Source organism: Candoia aspera, chromosome 6 (assembly GCF_035149785.1).
Source record: "Candoia aspera isolate rCanAsp1 chromosome 6, rCanAsp1.hap2, whole genome shotgun sequence".
NCBI lineage: Eukaryota > Metazoa > Chordata > Lepidosauria > Squamata > Boidae > Candoia > Candoia aspera.
The window spans coordinates 93966378-93988600 of NC_086158.1; the positions used below are offsets into that span (position 1 = coordinate 93966378).

Here is a 22223-nt window from a genome sequence, read left to right on the forward strand (position 1 = left end):
AAACTCACATCTGGCAGGAAGCCCTCTTTTTTCGTTGTCTCTTTTTGTTTCCTTTTTTAAAAAGTGGATGCCTGGCCACTCCTTCTCTGTCTTCTGTACCCACTCAATACCCCACATCCCTTCTCCATCTCCCCACTCTTCCCTTCGGGGCCATCAATTTTCTTAATTTAGATTAGAACCACTTAGCCCTTAGGAGGAAACATAAACAGGCCTGGGGTTCACAATAAGCTGGTTAGCTCTGGGCTGCTGATATAATATCACTGCAAGGGCTTTTGTTTATTGTAACTAGAGTGGGTAGAAGCTACAACAGCCGTATCACATCCACAATTCAAGACAGGCCACAATACTGAGCAGCTGAGGTCTGTTCAGGCTCAGTGCTAAGCAGGTAACATATATAAAATGCATATTCCAGAAGGCAAATAAATCTCCCCCCTCTTCAATAAATTAAAATAATGTATTATTTGCTATTCGGGTTCCAATACTCAGAGTATGGATGCATCACGCTAAGAAAGAGATACTGCGACTATCTAGTGGTGTGTGTGTGTGTGTGTGTGAGCGAGCGAGTGTGTGTGAGCCCTGCTGTCCACATCTCAAAACATCTCAAAGCTAGTTGCCTAGAAATATAAAATCCAACAGGCCTGTCCAGGCTGCTAATAAATCTTTTGAACTGCATAAAAATTACAAGCAAACTAGAATCTAAAAGGTGAAACTACTTTTTGGGTATGCTGAAAGCAGAGTGAGTTTATACATGTAAATGTTAACCTCTTTAGGCCAGTGTTATTGTTACTCATAGCAGAAGGTAAGGGTTAGAGCTAGAGAGACAGGGAGATATTGCCAGTTTTTGAAGTGGTTGGGGGGGATTTGTTTGTTTAGAATATTTAACCCTAACATTTTTTGAGCTGCTGAGTCCAAGGCCTTCTTAGCCTAACTTTAACACAATGATGGCCAAGATGGTGGCCAAGATGGATGTCAATGCATTATTGGCATCAACCTATGCTGGTAGCACCTGCATTTAGCTAAGTTTGATGACATTTTGAAGATGGGCCCAATTTGAAAAATTATAAAAAGGGGGCCAACCCAAAAGTATTTCAGTCAGAGATATGGAAGCAGATGACCCAACAATTGTAGAGAACAACAAAGGTTCAAAATATCCAGAGGATATCAGGTTGTCTATCCATGTTTTGGGGAACAACTCTCTCTCCCCCCATAACTACATACATGGGTAGCAATGGTAACGATGCAGACAACTAACTGAATTCCCATTCAAGCAGCCTTGTAACTTATGCCCTTACCAGTTGCGTCTGCCTCTAAGCTACAACTCTTCTCAATACTATTAATGGTAAAAGATAAGTAAACTTCCCAAGTCATTGGTCTAAACTGTCAATGCAAGTCCTGAGCATTCACAGAAAACCAGATATGAGGTTTTTTTTTCTTGAACTGAAATCAGTGTCCAAAGTTCAGCAACAGATGTATAGTTAGATGGACATCCACAACATAATACAGCCCTCTGCAACAGGCCTACAGTAAGATTTCCCCAATCCTATAATTCTTACATATGCACATAATCTGTCACAAATTATTCTATGTTTCTGGGTAGAAATTTAGGAAAATGACTATTTTGGCTGCATTCACCCAACAGAACTTTATCTGGTTACCAATTTAATGCATATTTTGTATGTTTAAATATTCAGGAATAGTATTTCATTCTGTGAGAATTTGGAAAGCACAAGGCAATCATGTTATCCAGATGACATAAACGTCTTCAGTGGTCATCAGGAGGTTTCTTTCGTTTGGTTGGTTTAGTTTTGTTCTTACCAAAGGAGGAGATCTAATAGCAGCAGCTTTAAAACTTTTTGAGGGCAAACCTTTGGCCCAACTTTTATATGGTGCCCAAGTGGGTATTTATACAAAGAAGACCACAATAGTAATCTGTCCTTAGGTGTGTATCTACTAAAAATTGAGATGCCTAAATTCAAAACAAGGGCTTGGAGCCTGATGAAAGGTTTTGGTCCCCTTAGCTTTTCATTCCAGTTTCCATGTGAATATACATTGTTTTTTCTTCCTTAACAGTTTTTCTTCTTGGCATGCTTACTCCTGTTTCCTTCTCAGTTCCAGGAAGTACTTCTGTGGGCATAGACTGGAAAGCAAGCCATATAAATGGTGAAGCATGGATCTAACCAACAAACTTTTGAAGTCTGGGACTCCACATTGATTCTAAGTAAAAATTACAAACAAGGTCTGCACATTTCACTTCTGCTAAACAACTTCTGTAGAAGAAAACACAAATCTGCCTTGATTTTACAATTGCCATAGGCTGCTTCAGGAAGCCTCATGCACGTAGAAAAATGAAACATGTTGTTAGGGAACAAATTGAGATGTGGAGTAAAGCTTGGCAAGAGCCAAAGGACTGGATGAGAAAAGGAGGAACAAAGAGGCAGGCACAGAGACTGGAAGAGACTGAGAATATAAAGCAAAATGGGAGAAACACAAAGGTTTTCTAGACAATACACAAGTAGGCCATCCTATGGCTGTTGATCAGCTTGCCAATCATTTCTTCTGCTTCAAGTTCCTAATCATTTTCACTGCTTATCCTCCAGGCTGAGCCAGCCTCGGGAATGGAAATGTTTGCTTTTTTTAAGCCTGCTTCAATAAAAAAGAAAAGTGCCACCAAAATTCAACCTTTTTTGGCAATGCCCTTACCAATTGGGTCTGTCTTTAAGCCACAATTGTGCCTGAAATGGATAAATAAGGAATTCAGGACCCAGTTAGGGACCTGAGATAAACAAATGTCTTCTTGAAGTGGGAAATTCTGTTAATCAGATACAAAAAGGAGAGGATGAGGAACTTGAAATATGACTTGGCTCAACAGAATGGGTGTTGATGAGTTCTTTTCCTTTTTATATTAAAAGGGGGGCTGCAGTCTCTTTTCTGCAGATATCCATAAGCAGAACTGAGATTGAAAGCAGGGAAATGAAAAGACGTTGGGGACTGCCACGTGGTATTTTTGGAAGAGACGGATCATTTTCTACTTCACCAAAGATTGTTATAGCATCGATAGACCAAGAACACTGAGAGTGGTCAGTGGAAGAAAAGTCAACGGGATTTTCCCCCACTGTTTCAAATAGAAGTTGAACAAGTCCCATGTTGAGATAACCTTTGGGGAATGCAAATGTTCAGCTCCTCACTGGCTGGCCAGCTTTAGTTCTCATATCACTTACACCAGATGTCAGGCAACTGCATTCTCTCAATAGGCCCCACCCCACCACTCTCAAAAAACTCTTATTCACAGCAGTTGCTAATCTTGGCCCAGAAATGGGCCAAAAGTCAGATGCAATAGGGATGGCCATGAAAACAAACAAACAAAACATACTTGCATACACATGCACTCACAAATGCACGCACATCCACAGATGCTTTCCTTAAAACATAATAATATTATATAGAGGGTGTGTGAAGCAGTTATGAGAAATCACAAGACTTCAAAGGGTATCTCAGTGTTCTTTGCTGATTTCCCTCAAAGTCAGAATGAATTGGTTCCAGGTCCATGACTGGCCAAATCTAAATTCCTCAACGATGAGGAAAAGCGAAGCCGAGGCAGAGAGGTGACAGCTCAAGGCACGCTGAGTGGTCCTTGCAGAGCTGCTCAACCTTCGCAGAATCCACACCGAAATGCAGTTAGTACACTGAGGCAATTTCAGAATCTCAACAGCAATAAGGTCAGCCATTTTCCTGAGCTCAAAGCAATTAGGCAATATAACAACTTCACTTCCTTCCTTGGCAAGGACCTGCAGTCAACCTCTTACACCTTGATTCAGAGGCCAAAGTAATGACTTTAGACAGGTGAAAATTTCCCCTCTGCAGATATTCACTTTTTCTACCCAGTTCAGTACTGCTTCTCTGGCTGTTTTGGTGTCATAGGCCAAAAGAGGGCAATTGAAATAAGCAAGCAAATGAGCACCACAAAATATTTGGAAAGAGAGAGCGTGTGCCTGAGCAATATGAGCCCAGCTCTCAATTTTGCTGTATTTTTTTAATTCAAGGCATCACTGGTGTCACCTTTCCCAACATGGCACCATATAAACATGTTGGGCTACAGTTGTCAGAGCAAATGGTCATGTTTTTTGGAAGGATGGAATTGTAATGGCACTAACTTGGGAAAGGTAATGCAGTCCATTCACAGCATTGCCTGTTCTATAATTTTTGTGATTTCATATACACATAACACGACACATGTTCTTCTATCCCTAGGAATCTTAACAACAAAAGTGGAATTAACTTTGTGGACTGGAGCCTGAACAAGAATTGCACACAATCTTACTTCCTTCCTCTCTTGGGGAATTATATGGCCAGAAAAAACTTGATTTGCCATCAGCATTTACATCCTCTACTTTCCTTAGAAACTTTCCCAGTGTTATTTACTGGTTGGATTCTAAAGTTTCAGCTGTTCTAGGAATTTTTCCTGGTGCTTCTCCTCCAAGAAACCTGATGCACCAAAAGGGTGGGAGTTCTTATTGGATGGGTGTAGACCTGACATCTGGTTCCCATTAGCAGCTTCATGCCTGCTGAAGTACGAATAGAGCAGATGAGAGTTTAGAAATGTATTTCAGAACCAGGAAAAAAAAAGATTCCTTCCCAGTAGGCTGTGCAAGGAATGCTCACAGCCCAGCAATTCTTATCTTATTTTTCCTATGTATTTATTTTCTGAATGGAGAGTCACCCTCTGCCCTCGTGCTGTGCTATTCTTGAAGTGTGGATTCAGAAATCCTTTTGGTTGTGTTCAAGGAGACTCATACCCAGGGAAGTAAATTAAGACCAGCTACAATGGCAAATACAGTTTGTTGAGAGTTTGGAACATTCTTCCAGATATCCAAGTGACAGGGTGGCTAGTGAAATGTTTAAGGTCCTAACCTGCTTGATTACTGGAAAAATAAAGTATGGTCCCCACAGAATTCCTAGCTTGAGGGAAGATCATCTGAATGCCATACAATATTTTAGCAAAAAATGGTTATAGGCCTAGTCTCAGCAACTCGTTTCCCACAGCTTGGCCGTTGCATTAGTCTAAGTCTTCAAATTGGGTGTCTGGCAATTTCCCACGAGATGCCAGGTGCTTTGAAGAACTGTGAGAACCAAATTTTCAGACCCCAGACCCCTTTCCAGTTCTGCCAGATAAATCTGAGAGGATCCATCTACTTAAGAAGGCCCTTCTTCTTTGCTAAATCTCCTTTGGAGAACGGTAATTCCTAGAAAACCCAAATGAGAGAGAACCATGAAAACAAATAAAAATGAGGAAAAATTCATTTGCTGTTGGATTGAATTGATCTTTTCAATCCATATATTTACCTGTATCCCTTACAAAGACATTTTGAATTTGCTTTGGCCCTGAAGGTCAGTTCAGTTTGAAACTTACAGGCCAATCAGATGTTCTTTCTTTTAACCCCTTTTTCTTCTTCTTCTCTGTTTTCTGGAAAGAGGATCTATTCTTAAATCATGTTGAACTGTGGTATAAACATGCCCTCAATCACGGGTAAGTATCCTGGAGCTTTGCAGCGCCCATAGTCTCTGATCTCTGATTATACCAATTGGAGCATATAGGAACTGTAGTCCAAAATCATCTGGAAGGCATCAGATTGCCTTCCTCTTGTTCTAAATTAGGTTATCTCTCCTGTAAACTCAGAGAAATGCTTTCCCCCAATACCGATTCTCCAAACATTAAATACATTGTGTGAAAGCCACGTCCGCTGATATCAAGAACATCTTCTTGCAATTATTACAGATTATGCTCCAAAAGAGGGTAAATATAATAAAATTTAAGACTTGAAGCTCACATAAACTCTGGCTATCTCATCCTCCACATCTCCCAGAAGTCTCAAAATCCAGTTATATTATGTCAAAAGGACCATCTTCATTCATGTGCCAACATGATTGAACAAGGGAACATTATTAAGTTGTGTGCCAGGCCATATAGAATGGGCAGCACAGTAATGCATGCATAACTGTCTCCTGTTGCAATTATTATCTTCTGGATAGAAGAATGAATACTAAACTGACTACCTCTTTGTAGGCAGACAGTTCCAAGTACACACAGTGGGAACAAACAGCAACATTTCTTACTCCCAAAACCACATGTTGATATTTGAATAACAAAGCCTGTACCCTCCCTCCCTTCCTTCTTTTCCCCTCCCTCTTTCTCTCAGGGTGATGGAAACAGGGTTAGAAAGCTAGAAGGCCAAAGCTGAGGAAGCAGACTTTGGCAAAAGCAGAAGTCAAAAATCCTGGCAAAAAAGTTTGCTCTTCAGCTGGTTGACCTGTGTCAACAGCATGCTAATATCTTAACCTGAATCCACCTTAGTTGAGAAGAATGCAGCAGGAGGCACTAAACTAGCCAGTGGTAAAGAACTTAACATTTGTGATGGAGCTTTTTGTTTTCAAAGAACTTTATCCAAACTGGAGATGAAAGAAGATGAGAGGAAATGAAACTGCGGCTGTATGATTCTCCGTCCCTCCCTCCCTCTTTCTCACACACCATACATGCACACTAAATACTAAAAGGAGTCACCACAGGTCTCTTAGCAAAGGAACAAGCTAAGTCTAAACATCTCATGAATGGAAGCTGGACTTGCAATGATGCACACAGGCTGTTCAAGGCTGGTTCACACTCATGCATGTTTGTTATTCCAGAGGAAACAATCCAACACACATCAAAACACTGAGAATGCTGCCATCCCCTCACACTTCCTCAGAGTCCACGGTTTTCAGTGGAATATGCGCTGAGCTTAAGTCTGGTATTGTCTATAAAACTCTGTTTGAAGTAGGTGCACTGAGGTACCTATTCCTTAATTCACTGTAGATATCCACTTGATGTACCACTCTTTTGAATCTGGTCATTGTTAACTGACTTTGCACTAGGGAAAAAAAAGTTGATCAGACAAGCCCCTAATTCAACTGAGCCCCAGATTGGTGCAGTCTACCTAACAACAGAAAGCTCAGATTATTTTATACCATCTGCATGTTTTCTCCTGCCATTCTTGCCTGTCCTGTTTTCCTATCACAATGCCTGGTCAGCTTCCTTATCTCTCCTGGGGACTGGTTCCACTTTTCTAATGTTTGAGATTTTCCCTTGTCTGTTCATACATAAGAAAGAGCATTTTTAAAACCTGGTTTTTAAAAAAAAATCTAATTCCAACATATATAATAGGCTTCTAATTTCTCAGGTTTATTTTTATTTATTTATTTATTTTTATTTTCTATCCCACCTTTATTATTTTTATAAATAACTCAAGGCGGCGAACATACCAAATACTCCTTCCTCCTCCTATTTTCCCCACAACAACCACCCCATGAGGTGGGTTGGGCTGAGAGAGAGGGACTGGCCCAAGGGCACCCAGCCAGCTTTCATGCCTAAGGCGGGACTAGAACTCTCCTACCACGCCTGATTGGCTCTTGGGCTGAGAGAGAGGGACTGCCCCAAGGTCACCCAGCCGGTTTTCATGCCTAAGGCAGGACTAGAACTCACAGTCGCCTGGTTTCTAGCCCGTTGCCTTAACCACTAGACCAAACTACATTCTCCCAAGAAAATTATCCATTGAATACAACTGTGAAAAGGATTTCAATACCCCTAAAGCAACTTTTCCAACCCTCTGCTTGGCCCCACCTTCTCCAAAACAGGTTTTTCCACCATTGGTGTCTACAGGAGCCAAATGACATCATGTACAATGTGACATTGTTGTGCAAAGGATGCAAAAGGATTGCATGTCATTTGGGTCATGATGTGATTGACACAAATTACATAATGTCACCATTATGACCTGTGAGACTTCTACTAGATGTTGATGCTTTCTATGCTGATGCTGCAACTTATGGCAACAGATTTCAAGTTTGTATGTATCTGCTTAAGATTTCCACGACAGCATGGAGGTAACGGTGTTGACTTTCACTCAAGTGAGAAGATACTGAATATGATCCTCATCCATGTCTCCTACATGTTAAGTAACTGCAATAAAGATAAATTGCCATTTGGATGACATTACATAAAAGCTGAATTATCATATATTGAGGACAAATGGATCAGATTCAGAAACAGGGGTATGTCAAGCCTATTCTATATGTTGGAATTAGATTTTTTTTTTAACCAGGTTTAAAGATGCTCTTTCCTATTTTTGTACAGGCAAGGGAAAATCTCAAACAACAGAAAACTGGAACCAGTCCTCAAAGTATCTATAGGCTTTGTGTCCTCCTGCATCAAAAATTACTGGAGAAATTATAAATATCAACTAGTCTAGAGACAGATCATTTAATTTGGGCTGAGGCCCCTATTTGGCCTTTGAGTGGCATGCCAGGAACCGTATTCCAGAAAGTTGTGAGGACAGGCTAAAAATAGCACTAAATAACTATCATTAATATGATTACTCCCTGTATATTCAATAATTTTGAATATGGTCTGTTAAAAATTAAATTCATTGGGAGCACTGCTGTAGTGTTTCTTGGGGGGGGGGGGAATCTAAAGGTGAACCAGGGACCCCAGGCAGTAGATCACTGATATAGACCAACTCCTTGATCAAAAAGAATTTGCAACAGAAGATGGCATCATGATTTCCGTAACAGACAGCACCCCAGTCCTACATCAGTGTCCTCAGCAAAAAAGAGCTCATCATCTCACTGAGATTAGGTCTCCTGGGAGTTGAGTTTAATTCCTGACGACGTCAGAGGCACTTCCATCTATTTTTCTTGGCAGCAGTACAGAAGTGGCTGTTGCCTTTTTCCATGGTGTTTTTTTCGACTTCTCAGTCTAGCCTACAGCTCTGGGCTCTCCTGGTTGATCTCCCATCACAGTCTTCCCCAGGTGTGATCTTGCTTAGCTTCTGACCTTAGATGAGTTGTCACCTGCTACAGCTTAGAAGAAAGTCTCTTTGAAGTGTATCCAAACTCTGAGCAAATTCACCCACATGCCTTAGTCTTCTTTGGCAATAGCATATCAGTGGTGTGCCATTCCCTCTTCTGAGATTTTTTTCCCCTTCTACTTATGTACTCCATGCTCCAAATGTACTTTACAGTGCAGTCTATACAATAGAGCCAAAGAACTCTTCGGTAAATATATGAAGGTCAACTGTGGTTAGACATTATTTACACACAGAGAGCAACTTATCTTTAGATAAGTTTGTGCTGATTTTGTTTCCACCCTTAACAAACCTCCTTCAGCCATTCCTTCAGGGGATTATCTCTTTGATAGTCCTAATTCAACTCAGATTAAGGAACTAAACATTGCATTTTAGAAAGGCAGGAATCTAAGATGTAAGGTTGGAATGTGAGAGCCTAAAATAGGCCCACCCACCATTTCTTCTTTGGCAAGCTTCAACCCTGTGGTGGAGTCACAGGATGCATTTCACAGGACACAGCCAGACTGAAATATATTGGAAGGTCTATTTCCAAAGAAGAACTGGGGGAGATCCAAAAGTCACTGTACAATAGCCATGTCCTTCCAAACCAAAAAGAATCCTTATGAAGTGGATTGACTTGCGCACTTGTTTAATTTGTGACCTGCCCTTCAGCACACATTTAACCTGCAACAGCCCTAATAAAATATTCAGCAAAAGAACGTCAACAAATTAAACCATCTAACAAAAATTAACATCAACTCTCATTTTCTTTCTAAAAAAGGCAAGCTAAAAAGGTGGAACAACAGTACAGTCAGTGAGAGTCATTAATTACCATATTAGCATCAGGAGAAAGAAAGACCTCTGTTCCTTAGTTTTTATAAATCTAGAAATTTAGAAGCAGGTAAATCAATATCAGGGGAGGGAGGGAGGGAGGGAGGGAAGGAAGGAAGGAAGGAAGGAAGGAAGGAAGGAAGGAAGGAAGGAAGGAAGGAGAAAAAGAAGGGAGAGAGAGAGAAAGAGGGAAAGAAAGAGGGGAAGGAAGGAAGGAAGGAAGGAAGGAAGGAAGGAAGGAAGGAAGGAAGGAAGGAAGGAAGGAAGGAAGGAAGGAAGGAAGGGGGAAGAAGGAAGGAAGGAAGGCAGGCAGGCAGGCAGGCAGGCGTCAAGATGGTAGCCAACTAACCACCTGTACAAATAAAGGAACTGGGTTCAGTTCCACCAACTTACAAGGATACATTGGAGTAACAGCTTATACCTGCTATATTGTGCTATCCAGAACTATTTAATTAACAAGGACTTCTGCTAAGGATTGGTTCTCATATAACCTTACCTCAAGCATACTTTATGTCAGAGATCAGTAGCTACTGCAAGCGCTGGTCTCTACTGTGTCATCTCATGCAACAGCATAGGTACCAAAAACTTTGTCAAATCAACATCTTTGTTAGGGTCATTGATCAGCCTCTTACCCCAATGCTAACCCTGACATAAACCCTAACATAAATACGACCAACAGTAAAATCTATACACAAATTACAAAATGCAATATAAATAATATTAAGACTTTATGTAACATAATATAGTATAATAATAGACAGTAAGTAAAAATGCCTACATATTGGATTAGGAGTAGTACAGAGAGTAGTAAAGGATAGTAAAGTTGTACCCTATACTAAAATAAAGTTTTAAGATAAAATATAACAATACAGACTAAATGAGAAGCTAGCTGCAGATTATAAACAAGGATACAAATGTTTGGATATGACTTTTATCTGATCTAATTAACAAAATAAATCACATTTTAGTTATAGTACAGACCCAAACAAGATATGAAATAGCAGTGTAATAATGATAATTAAAATAACAGTAATAAAAAGTGACTTGAGTCATGATGTTTCATTAAACGTATATATCCCTAACTAGTCTACCACTGACCTAATTGCTCACAAGTTCTGTATGCTAATAATGCAAATTTAGCCACAGAGTATGATATTTTAGGGCCTTTCTCTAATAAAAGATATTGAACATACAATACAGCAGGATCCAAAATGTTGTAAATATATTCTTGCTTTAAATGTATGAAATACTAAGTGGCTAAAATCTCACAGGACCATCAACCCTCACAAAATTTCAGTTATCTTGCTCCCAAGATCTCTTGTGATTTCACTTCAGGACACTAAAAATCCTCATAATCTTGTACAAGGACACCAACGTCTCATGAGATTTCAGCTTTGTTTTCTGAACTCTCCTGAAATTTATTTATTTATATATTATTTATTTTCTATCCTGCCTTTATTATTTTTATAAATAACTCAAGGCGGCGAACATACCAAATACTCCTTCCTCCTCCTATTTTCTCCACAAAAGCAACCCTTTGAGGTGGGTTGGGCTGAGAGAGAGTGACTGGCCCAAGGTCACCCAGCTGGCTTTTGTGCCTAAAGTGGGACTAAAACTCTCAGTCTCCTTGTTTCTAGCCTGTTGCCTTAACCACTAGGTCAAACTGGCTCTATACCAACGTTCTGGATTAACTCAGACAAGTCTCATAAAAGAGCCCTCAGAACTTTCAACTTGGAATGCCCATTTGATTGTTGCACGCAAAGTGTTGTCTCTGCTGAAAAATCATGAGTCACCATGGAAAGGTTTGGACATTACCTCAAACTGGGACAAAGCATAAAACAGCTGCCTCAGATGTTTTCACCTGGGATCCTTTTGGAGGGGGAGGACAGCTTTGAGAGGAGTAATATCCTAAGATCCCTTTCCCATGGTTGTCCAGACCAGGGTCTATGTAGCGAACACCTTTGTTGAAGAAGCTAGGAAGTATCCATATTAGCAAGAATAACAGTACTCAACCTCATTTGTAGCTAGCGGTGAAGGAAATAAGGCTCCAAGATTGCATGGTCCTTACCTGTGGACAATCCTTGATGTAGTGTCCCTTGTTAAAGCAAAGATGACACAGATAGTTTGGGGGAGGTCTCTTGCTTGGCTTTCTGGCATCTGATGACAGGGAAATGTCAGAGAAATGTTCAGTGAGGGAATTCAAGCCATCCACGATGTTATTAAGAGAGCCGTAGGGAGAGGCACTCTTATACAGACTACTGCTCAAGGCCTGCAAAAGAAGAAGAATCTGGTCATGTTTTTTCCCCCAGTGAGCTCTCCTGATTCATACTGTATTCAAACAAAATTCACATTTGAAATTGGGACAGTTACAATCATATGTAGATCAACAGATCGATAGATCGATGGATAGAGAGAAAGATAATAGATGGATGAGTAGAGAGATAGCAATTGATAAAGTAGATCAAGATAGATAGTCAAATACGGCAGGTCCCTAGTTTAAGAACAAGTTCTGTTCCTAAGTCTGTCTTTAATCAAATTTGTAAGTAAGTCAGAACAGTTATTTAGCATCAGTTAGTCAAATATTTGTCTTAGTATATAGCAGGTTTCTCAACCAGGGTTCTGTGGAACCCGGGGGTTCCATGAGAGGTCATGAGGGGTTCCCTGGGAGATCACAATTTATTTTAAAAAAAATTATTTGAAATTTGGGCAACTTCATATTAAAGAGGTAAGTTGCATTCTTTATTTTTAGTTTAAGAACACTGTTTGTGCATATATACAGGTCTACCCATGAAACGAATAATTTTGTAACTTCTGTCCTATATTTGAGCCTGAATGTGCAGGCGTTTCCTGAGGCCTGAAAAATATTTCAAGGGTTCCTCCAGGGTCAAAGATATTCTAGTATATATACTATATACCAGAAAAGCTGGTATATGTGTGTGTGTGTGTGTGTTTGTGTGTGTGTATGTGTATATGTATATACCGTTCTATGCATATAAAACATTTAAGGAACACTTCCAAACACACTAAAATGTCCTAAACAAAATAATACACAAAGTAGCATTTTGTATTTAGCCCAAAACATTGTACTTAACTCAATTTTTTAATATAATAGTCTTCACAACAGTCCGTTCTTAACTAGGAGTCATCTGTAAACTGGAACATTCTTAAACCAGGGACCTGCTGAAGATAGATCCTAAAATTCCATTCATGCAGTTTGTTTCCCTGACTCACTACAAAAATCAAAGGGAGTAAATGAAAGTTGAGGCCCAGCCCCTAACAAATCTTCTGTGGGATTTAAGCAACCAAGCTGAGTTCAAGGCTCATCTCTTACTTGTAAACAAGGCTCTATTTTAAGGATATAAATAGCCACATCAGACAATGGATGGAGGTCCCACTGAACCTCCAGTTCATTTTCACCACCATTTTAGGTGTGCCACAATACTCCCTTTGGCTCAAGGCAATTGCTGTTAATTTTGACCTCACAGCAGCCACTGTAAATTGTACCCAGATCTAATTTCAGACCTCTCCCTGTGGTCCACTTAAAAAGACCACTTAAGTCCAACAGACGGTATCTTCCACAAACAGAGGCAACATTTCTTTGGCTGAAATAATCAAGATCGGCCTTCCTCTTCCAATGTATTTGACTTCTGGCTGAGGATTATGGGCACTGAAGTTCACATCTGGAAGTCCCCAGGTGGAAGAATGAATGACTCCATTCAGGAAATGGAAAAGCAACACTCTTTGGACACAAAGAGGTGTTATTTGATGCTCTTGTTTCCAACAATCCTTGTGCAGTTAGATATTTGATGAGAACCATTTTTTAAAAAACTGCACACATGCACGCACACACACAAACACACACCCGTCTGACACACAAGCCATGACATTCTCGACACCCAAAGCTATCGAAAAAAGGACATGTTAAAACATCAGAAAAGGTCAAACACATAAAATAAGTAATTGCTCATTTGTGACTAGTTAAAAAGGCCTTAAACACTGTGTTCTGAATTGTACAATAAAGAAAAAATAACTTAGATCCACATCTGCTTTTGTTTGTTTGTTTTTTCCTACAGAAACTCTGTGGTCATTTAACTATTCCTTGCTAATTGCTCCCTTGTTGTTTCTCCTTGACTTGAGATGCCTGCATACTTTAGCGCAGTGTTTCTCATCCTTGGCAACTTTAAGATGCACGGACTTCAACTCTCAGAATTCCCCAGCCAGCATGGCTGGCTGGGGAATTCTGGGTGTTGAAGTCCATGCATCTTAAAGTTGCCAAGGTTGAGAAACACTGCTTTAGTGTGTTTAGTGTGTTCAACCCCAGGAAAAAAAAGGGGCCTTGTCATTCCAAAACTTTATACCAGCAGATAACCTATAATCCCTGGGATGAGATTTGTTCATCATCACAATTCACTTCTTCAAATGCTAACTATGCATATCTATGATTTGTCTGTGATGTGAAGCACATGAAGATCTTCACAATGGAATCATCTTTGGTAAAGGATAGTTTTAAAAGTATTCCTGGATAACCTATATAAACAGCTATCCCTTCTATTTGTTGCAAGAATCATCTGTAAAATATATCATTTAATAGCAGATGGAGGCAGAGACAGGATGCCTCCTCCTTTCTACTACTCTGGCTTGATTTTGCCTCTCATACAGTATACGTTCTCTGGCAAATCTCCAGGTAATACCTAACTTTCAGCAATATTTTTAAAAAACATTTATTTTACTCTTTTTCAGCAGCAGTGGCAAATAAAGTCTTACTTATCTAAGGATCCACATCCATAATTAGCATAATTCTTCAGGCAGGATTCTACCAAGGATGTTTTATCAAGTATTTCCCTGGGACTAGCATACAAATCATACAAAGACTCACAACACATGATACTCCTTTCTATTTGCAAACCTCTATGAAATAATAACTTTGCCCTTGTGAATATCTTTATCCAGTTCTCTTCACTAGGCAACAAGGCCTGACATGAAAATGCACCTCTTTACAAATTTAATTCAAATTCTGGCTGAACTGAGAAATGAAAATCCTGAGAATTGTAAAATGGTGTAACTTACTAAATAACTTCTGAATTGTTCATAGCATCATGAAAATGCATGTAACTTCTAACTTTGACCTCTCATTCTCTTAAATGAAAGCCACCCAAAATGAAAGGTAAAATTGGTCCAGTTTTTTCAGAATAGCAAGATTACCTTCCCAGCGCTGTTCTTGATAACCAGATGATGACAAAGAGCGCTGGACTTTTCAAATAAAACTGCCTGTTTCATTCTTGTAGAAACTGAAACTGTTGAAATTGAAGTTGAACCCCATCAATCAAGCAATCAGGGTACTACAAAGAAAATCCAAAGTAAGTTTTGAAAAGTTGTCCTGAATAAGCTCCAGGTCCACTTGTTTTAGCCAACTCCATACCACAGAGATGAGGCAAACAGAAAGTCCCCTTCAAGATGAGCATCTATGGGTGATGCCCTCAACGCACACCAGCCTTCTGGGAAGGAGACCTCAATCTGAGTGGTTTGTGTGTATCAAAATTAGTATTATTTCCTTCCCGCCCGCTGCATTTTGATCCATCCTAAACAAATCCTTCATTAAGATTGGATGGTTTTCTAGAGTTAATGGAACTCTGATTAATTACACAGACTCGTTTGATCTGATCCTTCCTTTTCTATTTAAGTGTGTTTTTTACCTTTCTGGCCAGCAGATTTAGTTTCATCATGAGGGGTAAAGAATGAAATGGGGAACCTTCAACAGAGTGCCTTTGGTTTCTATATACTATAAAGAATTTTAAAAAAACATTTGCAAGTAAAGAAAAGGAAGCAACTTCTGTCTGAACTTCCCCCAGAACTCAACCAATTTAGGGTTTATTTGAGGAGGATAGATTGACGGACTAAAACTCTAACCAACTTAGTTAGGTTCCATCAAGTAGGACTCAAGCCCTGGAGATTATATAGAAAAACATAATTATTTCCACTTGTCTTTATGAATAGCACAATTTCTTTTTTGTTCATGGATTTTTCAGAGCAAATTAATCATGAGGTTGAGCAGAGTGCAGAAAGGAGAAGGGCCTGTGAAAATATGGAACATACCCATTGACTGTGGTGTCCTAACTTTCTTGCCCATGAAGACCAGGCAATTCATGTTATAGTGATCATCCTCCCAGTTCAAAGTACTGTATGCTTTCCCCCAGATCAGTTTGAGACGCATAATTGTTTATAGAGAGAAAACAAAAGGGGACTAACTACAAAGAGAAAAAACAATACTGAAACAAAGTTGCATCTTTCCCATTGAAATCCCAAAGGTTCAATAATATCTCCCTCAAGCTGGTGAAAGGAAGAATTGTTCAGTAGGACCAAGCAGGTCTTTGGATTCAATCCCGAAAAGGTACATTGAAGTTCATGTGAGAGTGGACTTCATACCTGCCTGCAAATGTGCAGTTCCCATACGGGGAAAGACGGAACTGCATTAAAGTGTTTACAGACAGGTGTTACAACCACAGCACTTCATCTTCTGAATCAAATTGAGAATGTCATATCAAATACCCTCTCGCTGTTAGAAACATTCAAACCAAGCTCCTTAGGGACTGATTCTTGATATGGGATGAAAAAGATGGTGATTTCATGGGGAACAAACCAAGCATGCCATCTTTCCTACATTTCTACAACTCCAGATCATAAAAGAAAAAAAAGATCAATTAAATAAGTCTGATGATCATATAAAACGAGGGCAAAAGGAAGCATTCATTCCCGAAATGCACCTTTGATATAACATATTGTTTCTTTAAAAGTGCCCATTGCATCTTGCAAAGGAGGGATAATCACTCTTGGGAACACAGCAGGGAAGGAGGAGCAATTTCACCCTTTTCTCTTCTCCAAAAAGTGCTGGGGAACATCTGTAGGATCTCTACAGTTACCTGAGCCAAGGGAGCCTGCTCTTCTGTTATTGCACTCAGCAATCCCAGTTTCACCATAGGCTATCAGGATCCTTGGCAATGTTCCTGCTGTCCTTCAGATGAACCTAACTCTTAGCCCTTCCTGCTGTTAGCCTGGCGTTGCCTGCTTCCTTCCCCCTTCTCAACAAACTTCTCTCCTGGATTTCGGATTACAGTTTATGCACTGGAAAACATGACCCCACCATGCTTTCTTCCTGTGGCCCAGGTATGGTCCTCCTGATTAAGACAGAGACAGAGACTGAGAAGGCCAAGCCAGGCTAACCACGCTGCCAATCAACCCGCAACAGAGTGGGTGATGTACCCATTCTTAAATTCTCTTGAAATTGGAAAGATCTACTTATGAAATTGTTTCTGGAAATATTTCTGGACTGCTTGACTAAGTCTTTGTTATCTGCAGTTCTCTCATGTGATTTATAGGGATTCTATTGGGGTCATCCATCTAGAAGCTGTATTCCAGGAGGGAAATTCATCATTGGCAAGAAAATGCCAAGAGGAAGTGTTATGGATGTCAACCTACTGAGAGCCTTCCAAAAATCTTTCCCCACCTCTACAGGCTGATTTCATTCGCACTCTCTTACTCACACATGTTCCTGTACAAAGAAAAGAAAGCTTTTCATGCTAATAATATATTTCAAGAGAGGAAACTCAAAGATGGTTAATTGTCTCTGTGTGTGACTGACTATGTCAGTTTATTTAATTTTAAAAAACTGGCAAAGATCCAGACTAAGATCTGAATTATGACCATAAACAGAAAAGATTTCTTCCTCCCCTCTGCCCCGAGTAGGCGTTGAAACAGATAACTCAGAAGGATCCTTCCATCCTTCCAATCATACATTCTGTGATTCTATTTTCTGCCCAAACCAACCGAAAGGATAAATCATGCCATGTTTCAGCCCAGTCTGGATTAAGGGAACGGGGGCTTAGATTGCATGTAAAAGGTAAGAAAGGTTGCCACCCGTATGCATTTTGTTCAAAAATATAGCAAAATTCATGTCTAATTGAACTTTAGCTGCAGATACTCATCAGGCTCTGCTACAAAAATTGGCCACTTGGGAGGAAATAGCACAGAAGAAATCTCTGAGCTGGTTTTGTTGGCTAAAGGCTGCAATAATCATTTAAAAATGATTTGAATCTCTGAGCTGGCGTTAAATGCAAATATTACACAATATTGCTAGGAAATTGGTTGAGGTCAACGTGCTTCCCTTCTACACTTTTACACACAAGTCCCCCTTTTCTTTTTTTGAAGCTAACCATGATACAGCATTGTTTGCTCTGAAATTAATGCTAATCACGGTTAGTCCAAATGTAGTGTACATCTAAGATGCTGCAGAACTCTGGCACTTCATTTTGGCATGCCAAATCATACGGGTCTTTTATTCCAAAGAGAGCTGCACGCAAGCCCCAAAAATTTTGTACATTTTTTACAACGCTGCCTTAGAGGGCGGAGGAATAGTGATGAGTAGAACAGCCCCTCAAACATGTTGTGCTATGCTCCAAATCTTGTAAAAAGGGTCAAAGAGTTTCATTCCTCCGTGCCAATTTCCAGCACAAGGAAGAGTTTTATGGCCCAAGCTGGAGTTTAAGCCCCTCTGAAATTAAGGGGTTTCAGTGGAAATTATGACATCCCCTGGACCTTCAGACAAAAGGAATGAAAACTGGGAATGTTAAACATTGCAGCCAAAAAGGATCCTTTGGGAAGGGAGGAGGCTAAGATGGATTCTAGTTTCAACTAGCCTTGGAAATATAGCAGAACAAGTCTGAGTAAGCAGTTTGTGGATGTCGTACTCACTCGTCTCCTGACTGAATGCAACCTCAGCAAATAGATATTTGAGGCAGATCAAAGCGACTGTGACAATTTGGTTACATTCTAAGCTGTTGTGTTTCCACTAGTTTGATAGGTTCACTTTAAACATACGCCCCATAGGTTGACCTCTTGCATCACCAGAAACCGAAATCATACCAAATGAGGAGAAGGGGCACCGGAGAGGGAGAAGAGGGAATTCTCACTTCCAATTTATCTTCTAAGGATTGTGTAAACTTTCAAGATGAACACCTGCCCTTGTGCTAGGATTTTGAAGTTTGGGGGCGATGGGCATTCATTTAAGCCAGTTGGGGTGGTTTGGGATTAGAGTACATGTTTAGGGCATCATGTATCATTATGAAGATTCCTTCTTTTTTATATATAGAATAGCTGTGGTACATGAAAAGTCAAATGTCATGTGTATTCATCCCTTAGTGAAGGCAATAGGTCACATGGACTCTTTTCAGTGTCATGACTGAAGCTCAAAAGTTATGACTTTTGATGGATTGCAAAAAGGGTCCTGCTTTTTGTCTTTTAGGGGACTCGGAGGCTTTAAGGGGCAAATGGGAGTCATTAAATTTTGCAAGGCTTAAGGAATTTATTTCATCCCTTTAAACTCCCTCCCAAACGGGCTTTGGTTCCACCCACTTTTGAAATGTACTGCGAAGCTTGCTTTGGCCCTCATGTCAACTGCCACCCCTACAATAAAATAAACACAACTTGCAGCAGCACCTAGCCAACTTTGGCTTTTCTCAACAATTTAAGATATTAGCTGGTAGGCTAGACTGGGAAATTGGAAAAAAAAACAAACCCTGAAAGAAAGCAATGCCAAGAACACTACTTGGATATGTCTATTAAATCATCGGGAGTCAAGATCAGGGAGGAGCAAAATAAAGGTATATAATTCTGCCTAGACTTTATCAATTACTCCCCTCCCCAAATTCAGAAGTGAGAACCTGCATCAGTTCTAGAAATTATTTTGAGTAATTGGATCTGGGTAAGAGTTGTCGGGTTAAATCATATGCATTCAGAAGCAAGATAGATATGACTCACCCCCCCTGTATTGATTAACCACATTTTAAAGTGGGCTTGGAGAAACTTATCCTACACATTTGTCTTTTCCGAAATAGATCAGTTGAATATCCTTCCAAAATTATGGCCAGCCCCAGCATTAGGCCCAAGAAATAAAGCTACATACATCAGAGAGTAGATTTTGGACCCAAAATTCTTTCTTCTCTTTTATTTATTTATTTTTCTACAATATGGTAAAACAGAGACACAGCTAATTGTTGGGGCACTTTTTAGAATCACATTTTGAAAGGGTTGTTGTTGTTGTATACATTCAGCTAAGCTTTGATTCTTCACTGACCTCATTTTTGTATTGTTTGCAAATGCTTCCTTTCAAAGGAATTCTTAAGGTAATATGTCAAAGAATTAAAACTTTGTACATAGGTGTCTGCCACATATATAAGTTTGGCATCAATGTAGACTGTTCTGATTTCCCACAAAGTTCCTGGGAACCACCCTTTGCTGAAATAGCTGAGTCCTCTGTTGAAGTACCCCTTTAAACCATTGGTTCCCAGTTCCCAGCTGGAAGGATTGTAATTAATCACTCTTAGGTCTATGCAAAGTGCTTCAAATCCAAAACTTTTCAAATTCAGAATACTCCATTTTGAGTTTGAAAGAGTTGCTTCAAGGCCAAAATGGGTTGTTCCAAAAATTCTAGGATTGTTTCAAGCTCAAAACATCAATTTCTCACTCAAATGCCCTCTCAAGAGCTCAAAATGTCTTTGTCATACTCCATAATCAAATGATTGCTGAATCGTCTGATTGTGTTTGTCTACCATGATCAAGTCAAAGCGTGTCAAGCTGGCAAATGGGAGGGGGACTTGCCAGAAGTGAGAATCTGTAATAGTGTCAGTTCTTACAGTCTTCCAGAATGATAAGACAATCCATTGCAAGTTCAAAACAACTGTATTTCAACTCAAAATGCAGCTTTTCAGACTCACAGTGTTTTGAACTCAAAATATTTTATACACCCCTTCTCTAAATCTGGAGCAGGCAGAAGACAGACTGTGATTTAATCCTAATTTGTTGAGTGCTGTGAGGATTCCTCAAGGAATCTAGCTCCCATTTTTTTAACAATGAGAGCAATAATTTCCCCACCACCACCAAAATTCGCGATTTTTTTTAAGGAATGATAAAAACAGATTCCTTGCAAATAGTTTGCATCACAAATGCAGGAGTGTGTCATGCATATGGTTCTTTTTCCCTCATTCATGGCCTGCTACAATAAATAAATAAGGCAGGAGGCTAAAATTGCTAAAAAATGCTCGCACCCTAGAGTCCCTCCCACCAGCCTGGATTTTACATTTCTCTTGGATTTTATTTATTTATTGGGTTTTGTTATAATTGTTTTATGTGATGTTAATGTTTATGTTTTATGGGGAATTTTATTGTAAACCACCCAGAGTCCCTCTTCTGGGGGAGATGGGCGGTGGCTAAAAGGGCCACAGAACTAGGGAACATTCTTGAGGCCACATGGAACCAAATGGCCATAAATAACCTTGGGATGCTCTCTTGAAGTCACAGGCTCTGGGCAGTCTTGCAAATTCCTTCCCTTTCTGGCTGCTTCCACGTCCTTTCTGTCTCCTGTGCCCAGGAGCCAACAGGAGATTGAACAGAAGTGAGGAAAGGAAGAGAATTCATATTTTATAGGCGGCTGAGTTCAAACCATGACAAAGTCAGAGAGTCCTAGTGAAAAGAAGAAGCAACAACAACCAACAATGCAGGGGAGAGTGCGGACTGGAGGAGACCAGTCCACAGGATACGATCTTGAATTAGTGGACCTTTCTAACTTTTTTCCAGCAGGGTGCCCTTTCATCCACTGAACGCTAAACAATTGGCTACTTATCCTCAAGAGAAGCCATACGCACATGGGTACCGCATAAGGGACAAAAGTAGCATTCACTCTGCAAATAACACTACACACACACACACACACACACACAGATGCATGGACACACACAGGCTTATTTGTTGCTATTGTGGCTAAATTGCCAAGAGTTCAACTCTCTGACCTTTTCCCAAACCAGAGGTGTACAAGTCCAAAGCCATTTCTGGTCTTCCGTTTACACCGTGCCTGTTTTCAAATTTAAAAATAGGCAGAGCATTTCATTGGTGTTTGATCCTGTGAAAGTCAGAAGAGGAGACGAGTACAGGGAGGCGAGAAATGAGCAAGGACGTTGTAAGCCCAGAAGAAAAATAGCAGGCATGGGAAATATGTGTTCAAATAAATAAATAAATAAATAACATTATTTAACATTATGCCTCCCACAGAGCACCATGGTGATTAAATGTTTGGCTAAGAAATCTTTATTGCAGTTCCATTCTGAGCCATAGCTTTGTTTATATATAATTTCAGTGCAGTTCAGTACCCTTGGCAGACTGAGGGCCATAAATGCCAGATCTTAAAAGAGATCAGTCTTGAGGTCAAAGTAGAAGGAATTTACTATCTGTCCAACGAACAGCATAGATACACTGATCAGATGACTTTGTAGTAAATATATCCATATGCAGAAAAAACAAGGAAGATAAGAAAGCTGCTTCTATTTCCAAAACCATATGATCCAGAATGTTAACTCTTTCAATTAATTATTTCCATAATGCATTTGTAGAAACTGCTGTAACTTGGTAGTGGTACTGAGTTAGAAAGTCTTCCGTATGACACTGATTAGTCAAACTACATATTAGTGCAATCTA

At 39.8% G+C, this 22223-nt stretch overlaps 1 protein-coding gene across 1 annotated transcript in view; it reads right to left on the reverse strand.

Annotated features, from left to right (window-relative positions):
• ZCCHC24 (zinc finger CCHC-type containing 24) overlaps positions 1 to 22223 on the reverse strand; it is a 113775-nt gene that overhangs the window by 77083 nt on the left and 14469 nt on the right. Inside the window, exon 2 of the mRNA XM_063307702.1 lies at positions 11773 to 11973. Within this exon, the coding sequence (XP_063163772.1) occupies positions 11773 to 11973 (201 nt within the window). The remainder of the gene's footprint in view (positions 1 to 11772; positions 11974 to 22223) is intronic.